We start from the raw sequence: 7405 nt of genomic DNA on the forward strand, positions 1-7405 counted from the left end.
GAATGCCGGGCAACAGACTGACCTTGAGCACGGACGACGGTGAGCAGGCCGACGAGGAGAACGATCGGATGGCACCACATCATCTTTTTCACCTTCCTTGCCGCCTCGAGGCTATTTTTTCCACCCGGCCGTCCTCCAGCTCGTCCTCACTTTTCTCGTTCCTCGCCGCACGCGTAGACGGGTCCGCTTTCCCCTCACGCAACCAAAACGAAAACACACTGCTATTACGTTCTTCTCGTCCTTCGTGCTCTTTCCTTTTCTTTCTCCACCCGTCCCTCCGCGCGATATCCGGTCTTTCTCGCGTGCCGATCACTCGATGGTATTTCCTTGGTACCGCTCGCGACTCGATCGCCGTTTAACGTCACGAAAGATCCTGCGTTCAGCACTCATATCACTTGTCCCCTCTCGTCCGCTCTCTCTCGGCCGCGAGAGGTCGACTCCCCGAACGAGTCCAAGAATTACTTGATCGCGATAGAAAAGTTCTTCTTCGTACGAATCACGTCACCTGTTCACTGACGACCGCTCGCGGATCCTCGCAATCCTCTGTCGACGATGGTCGACGACGTCCGCTCTCGCGTTCGTTCTGGAAATAGAGAGGAGAGCTGTTCGACTTTACCATCGCTAAAGCCGATAGTAAAACGCAGTAATGGCGCTTTATCGCGAAGAGTGGTGGTCAGGGTCTCGAGCGTCGTCTTTCTCAATTCGGTCGGGTGGTCGTTCCATTTCCGCACCTTGAGGAAAACTCGTCCGGATTCGCGCTCGAACGGGAATCTCTCTCAATCGTAGCGCGGGATATTAAAGCGGCGAGAACGGAAGCGGAAGGGATCACCGCGACGGGGATATCGCCGTGGATATGGACCAGTGGACCAGCAGGGGACAAACCCGATGAAACGAGGGGGAAAACTTGCGCGAGAGGATCGTCCGCGCGAGTTGTCCCAACTTTCGCGTTCGAAGCTCCAGCGATGGGATAAAATATACAGTCGACACGGTTATGCTCTGTCTCTCGCGCCACCTTGAAACGAGGCTGATGTTGTATACCCGCCGGAAAGAAGTAGAAAATGCACTGAATACGCCTCTAATGAGTTGCGTGAACTCGTTCCCGTCCGTCTCCGCTCTCTTAAACGCTCGCGCGTTTTTTCGCGCGAAAAAGAATAGACGCACGCGACGTCGCGACGAGCGAATCGTCGTTCCTCGACGAGTTTTACGATCGTCGCCGATGATCGATGAACTCGAGGCACATAAGTGCATGTAGCAGATGGTGGCTTTCCGTTAGGAAAACGAGGCGATGCGATGCGATGCGACACGACGCCATTGCCGTCGTTGCGGCCAACCGCGGCGCGATCCTCTCGGTCTCGAATAACACTTTTGCGAGGTTTCCGAAAGCTTCCCCGGTCGTTTCTCTCTGGACGGTAACTTCCTTCGGTAGCCCTGTACCGTCTTTGCCAAACCCCGAAGCATTCCTTCCATCTCTCTCTCTCTCTCTCTCATTCCCTCCTCCCCCCTCTCTCATTCCCTCCCCCACTCTCTCTCTCTCTCTCTCTCTCTCTCTCTCTTTCTCTCTCTCACCACTTTCAACAGCACTCGACTCCGGTCCGCAACGAGACGTAATTGAATAAAACCACTAAGTGATTAATTGCCGGAGCCTCCGTAGCGTTCTTCCATACTTGGCCCCGCCAACTTGGTACTCAAGTTTAAAAGATCTCAAGCTCGGACAAGTTTAAATCTACGAGAACGAAGCAGCCCTTCCACCTGGCCGATAATTTCGATCTCCCGCATCTTTTCGAGCGTTCTTTTTTACAACTACCGTACATATTTTATCTCGATATTTTTCAGGAAATATAGATAGTTATTATTATGAAAAAAATTAACGCGTTGGTAATACATGCAAATTACGTCCGTAGATAAATTATGAATTTATGACAAATTCTTCAGAAAGTACCCATTATATAAAAAAAATGTCAGTTTCGTACTTTTAAAAAATATCTGAATATCGTTATAGAAAATTATCGTGAAATAGTATCTCGTTTTAGCTGATAAATTACAGCTTTGTGGTAAGACGAATCAATCGATAAAGATTCGCGATGAAACGTTTTCCTCGAAACCACATCATTTTTGTACGAATTATCAACTTTTCCTCCGTAAAAAGAATTCCAACGACATTGTTATTACCTCTCTATTGTACTTCACTTCGATTATTTGTTGAACTATAAAAGTCGCATTAATACGAACACGGGAACGATCAAGGGTTTTGTGGACATTATTTATCGAGCTACGAAATGTATAAACTACTCGGTAACCAACGGAAATAAAAAATGGCAAAAAAAATATTAGAATTTATACTGCGAATGTCCTCATCTTTCTCTATTATATTCCTTTGCCTTATTGTTTCAAAATCGATAAACTATGGAAAATATGATAACGAATGACACGATATTTTCACAAACTTTTACTTTCTCACTGAATATTTCGTCGGCAAACATCTGGTCGCATCCTGTGCTCAGCAAGATCCCGGTTTATTCTATTACGGATGTTATGGTTTCTCGCGCGTTCAAACATTCAATACATCACTCCAAGACGGGCTATAACATTACCTCTTGATGTATTTTTCCTGTAGTTGATCACAATGTAAAAGCACCATAAGTAGAATGCGTTCAAAAATACTCGAGTAAATAAGTCAAATGTACGTTATTAAAATGGCTATTTCATGATAAATATCATTAATATCGTTAACGGAGCCCCTCGTTAAATATTATACAGCAATAAAATTTACAATTGCACGATATCTTTTTCTCGATACAACATCGTTCCTTTTCTTTTTTCGATAAAAAGTCCGGACGGAGTCGATTCTGCTTTAATCGTGATGTATGGTCCAACTTACGCTATTAAATCGAATTTACTTATACGTCTTCTCACGTTTTAGGCCGGGAGAGAGTTTTACTAGTTTAAAACTTGCGCCGACGAACCGTATAGGTGGGGATGCGTATCCGCGCTGGAAAGTAGGATCCGGTGAATTTATCGGTTTTCACGAAAGTTAAAAGTCTTGGCGGGGTCCCGATAAGCAATTTCATTGACCTTGCGGCGAAATGATCGCGCATTTTTTTTTTCTATTACGCGATATAATTGACGTTTCCGCGAAGAACTTGAATAAACGTCGGATCCCTTCCCAGCGTCACGCTTGCCTCTCGATTTAAAAAAAAAAAAAAGAACAGCTTGACTCGTCAATTCATCAGTTTTCATTTCTCGTGAATTCCACCCTTTGAAACTGGATAGCTTCGCTTTTAACGGCCGGAGCAATTTTTGTCATCGAAGCGAGAAAGGAGAAGTTGCTATTTAATAACATTTCGTTACATCGTGGAAATATTTGGCGTCTCCTGCTGCATCCTCGTCACGTTTCGAAGGTATACGTTTCGTCAGCGGTGAAAGAGAGCCGGGAGTGCTCGACGAAAAATCGTTAACTACCCGTTTCACAGCTAGAAGCCCAAGTTACCGCAACGAATCGAATTTGCTAATAGGGCTCTGGCTCCCCGAGCCTGGGGGAATCAACTCGACGCGTGGCAGGCAGGCTGTTAGAATATGTGTCCTGCGGGCCGATCCTGGTAGACCGGAGGGTACGAGAAATGTGTGAGAGTGTCGCGTTAACTGAAAACGCTCGTTAAAACGCGCTCATCAGTCCTCGCATACGGGACTTGCGTTCTGATTAACCCGAACATACGAGGGGAGGTGCGTTCGAGAGCTAACGAGAGCTAGGAGGAGCCGGAACGGGCAATTTCGAAATATGTGCAAAAATTCCCATTCATTTTCGTTTATCTTTCGGAATATTGCGCGAATTCTGTGTACGCCACACCGGAAAAATCCGATGACAAACGCAGCCACGCTTGTGAAACGTTTATAAACGTTTTGGTATATTCGGAAACGCGGGATCGGATTAATTCAACGAATATTAAATGTCGCCAGCGTAATTATCACGGAAGTCGCAAACAGATCGCTTTAAATGCGAAACGCGAGAAACAAAGTTAATAGAAATAAAAAACCAAACGCGTCCCGCGAATTAGGTCAACGGAACATTGTCACTTGTAAAAACATTGGTTTAAAAAAGAAATCGCTTTTTTCGAGATCGATCGCTTTCCACAGGATGAAATTGATATAATCGTAATTCCCAAAATAAATCGAGAATCAAATTCTTCATTTCTTTTTGTCTCTCGAGGAAGAAGATCATTGTTCCATTCTGCGTGTGAATCTATTCGCTGCGACACGATCCGAGGAATTACTGTTCCATCATGAGGAAAATCAGGAAATCTCATCGATATCGTGGTCCTGGTCCACTGCTCGTTAAGGGACCTGGCGGATCGGCACGAAGCTACGTGCTTCATCTATCATTCAACCAGTTGTACCATGTTTACTTAGCAAAAACACCTGTCGGCACCACCCGACGGCTCTTTCACCATTGCGGCATTGACACCGATCGTTTTGCCGATGAAAACTACGGGAATCCGGCCGGGGACGTTCGCCCGATGCCGGATTCCAATCACCGCGAACGGCCGACCGATAAAAAGCCGCGGAACTCGTTAAGCTGCCGCGCGACCGCGGCCGATTGACGTCGAATAAGAATCGAGACAGATGCGGAATTCCAGTCAGAAAATCCCCGCGATGCACCGAGAGTCATATCACATTATCGACCTTTCGTGATTTGCAAAAGCGACGGGAAAAGGGTCGGGAGAAAAAAAAAGAAAAAAAAGAGAGAGAACAAGGGAGAAAGAAACGGGAAAAGAGGAGCGGGACAATCGAGAGAAAAGAATCGTAGCGCGATTCATTGTCGTCAGCGAGGGACGTCATTCCTCCCCCAAGGGACGGCCGGTAATAGAAAGACACCTCGAGACCCCGCGACACTCCGCGCTTTAAAATCGACATCGACCTCTCCTTGTAAATCCTGGAGCGGAAACGCCGATTTTTTCGGAGCTATCGTCCACCCGGATGATGATGATGACGATGAAGAAATAAAATTCCGCCGTAAAATTCCGCGCGGTCGCTCGCACGCGCGACACGGCCGTACGTTCGCTTACGGAAGACGCGTGTGAGATCGAACAGCCGTGTATTTAAACGCGCGCGCGCGCGATATATATGCGTACACGGTACGCACGGGATACGCGTACGCTCGCCACGATCGCGGGCTCGGCACTGGCGCGCGGTGGCGCCCGGACTTTTAGTTCCTGGCGCTACCGAGCAGCGTCGCGACGCCCGTTCGACTTGTCTTTCTCCCTCCCTCCATCTCTCTCTCTCTCACACTTTCATCCCTGCCTCCCCACCATGGGAGCGGCGACGTCCGCCCGGCACACACCGGGGCCCTTCCGCGCGAATATTACGCCGATACCCCTCGTCGACGATGCCCGCCCGCGATGGGAAACCCCCGGCGCACGTGCTGTCAATCAAAAGAACGCGAGATAACATCCGCGGATAAAGGCTGTCAGTCCTGCTATCTGTACTTTAGATAATGAAATCCCTAACTTCATTTTCCACGGAGTGAAAATGCGCAATTATTCCGGCGGACGTCAATCGACGTGTATATAAGCGGCATACATAATAGAGCTTCTCCAATTGCGCTTTTTTGTAGATTCTTTTTTCTTCTTTTTTTTTATATTGTTTTCCCTTTGAAAATGTATAATAAAAATCAGCAATATGTATTATTTAAAATATTATAAATATAGTCAATATTTAGTTGGTATATTTTATATGCGCTTTCTTAATTTATTAATTGTGACATACGCGTTTATATAAAAAAAGAAAATATCTCTATTATAATTTTATTATTTTTTACTCTTATAAATGTTAAAAAATGTATCAGTCAAATATAAAAAACAGATTGTTGAATTATAAGAATAAAAATGTATCAAAATATTACTACTTATTTCTATTAATCGAGAATGATTAAAATAAAAATTACGAGTATATATAATATTTAAAATTATATTTCTGGATAATTTTTATGCAGCATTACTTTTTAAACACAAGTTTCCCTTATCAAGAACAAAAATAAAAACATCAAAAAAACATCATCTGGATTATGAATATGATAAAGTCAGATACTGTTTTACGTTTTTATTCGCTTTGTTTCAGAGTTTTACGTAAACTTCAATACAGCTCACCAAAAGTTTAATTCAATTTTGCGCTTATTATAAGATACCGTTAAACGCGTTGGAACGTTTCACGTACATGAATACCGTGTCACGGTAAAAAAATTATAATCTGCTTGAAATTCCGCCACACCGCCCCACCGAATATACGCTACACGAGATCCATTTAAATTACGCAAAGCAGGAGAATCTCGTAATCTCGGGTGTCCAAGACTAGTCCTGCTCCCGGTCTCCTAATTAGTCTAATCGCTCTATGAAATAACACATACATAGGTACGTACGACCATATCTAAACGACCCCGCTGAGGATCCTGGAATACTTGATATTTCTTCTTGAATAGTAGGTTAAGAGAAACGTTATAAAAATTGTAAAAACCAATCGATACCGCCTCGTAAGAATGAATAAAAAAGAAGAAAAAAAACTCTACTATGTTACCATCGATAAAATGTACATTTAGCTAAAGAGCCGTACTCTCTCTCTTTTTGAGCGAATAAAAAAAGGAAGCAGGGAGGGTCACCGAGAGATATGCGTAAAAAGATGAAAATGAAGAAACACGATACTGTTTCGCGCAACGATCGCCACGCGCCGCTTACCAACTGCGTTGCCATGGTAAAGAGAAGCTTATAGGATTTTTCTCGTTTCTATCACTGGTTTACTATAGTTTTCACTGAGGCGGTAAGCAGCTCTTTTCCCGGTACGCGGCTCTTACTGAGAGCTGAGATGGAGCCTTTCAAGAACGTCTTGTGTCGAATGTCTCGGCGACCATGGAAATAACGGGTAAGAGGAGACAAAGAAAGAGAGAGAAAAAGAAAATAACGGAGAGAGAGAGAGAGAGAGAGGGAGTAGGGTGAAGGGGGAAAGGGGAGGGAGGAAAAGGAAAGGAAAAGGGTGTTGGAAAAAGAATTGCGAGAATGGAGCGCGTACACGTCAATATCGGTAACGTACGATAGAAGGTATTTCCGCACAATTGGTCGTGATAACGCCTTGCAAAGCGGTAACTTAGTTGTCGCTATCTAACGATTCCCAGCGAGATATCGCGGAAAGATAGGGAGAGATCGCGTTCGGAAATCTTGCCGCTCGTCGAACTTAAATCCCCGAGATACGCTCTTACCCGAATGTCTGGGGAAAACTGCTCATTAATTAGAGATAATTAAGGATAGCATCGCAGGATATATCGCAGGCAGGCAAAGTACCGCATCTTTCAATTACATGTAAGATCTATTCACTCATAACAATCTCTCTCTCTCTCTCTCTCTCTCTCTCTCTCTCTCTCTCT

At 44.7% G+C, this 7405-nt stretch overlaps 1 protein-coding gene across 2 annotated transcripts in view; it reads right to left on the bottom strand.

The window, feature by feature from the left end:
* The window catches only part of LOC115235084 (nephrin-like), a 397929-nt gene that overhangs the window by 294906 nt on the left and 95618 nt on the right, over positions 1 to 7405 (bottom strand). Inside the window, exons 1-2 of one of the 2 annotated variants that reach the window (XM_029806646.1) lie at positions 4913 to 5171; positions 23 to 583 (exon numbers count right to left, since the gene is read on the bottom strand). In XM_029806646.1, coding sequence (XP_029662506.1) covers positions 23 to 83 — 61 coding nt within the window. In that variant the 5' untranslated portion in view covers positions 84 to 583; positions 4913 to 5171. Of the gene's footprint in view, positions 1 to 22; positions 584 to 4912; positions 5172 to 7405 lie in introns of those variants that run through there. The other variant, XM_029806647.1, reaches the window with a different exon arrangement.

Source organism: Formica exsecta, unplaced genomic scaffold (genome assembly GCF_003651465.1).
Source record: "Formica exsecta isolate Colony F162 unplaced genomic scaffold, ASM365146v1 scaffold21, whole genome shotgun sequence".
Lineage (NCBI taxonomy): Eukaryota > Metazoa > Arthropoda > Insecta > Hymenoptera > Formicidae > Formica > Formica exsecta.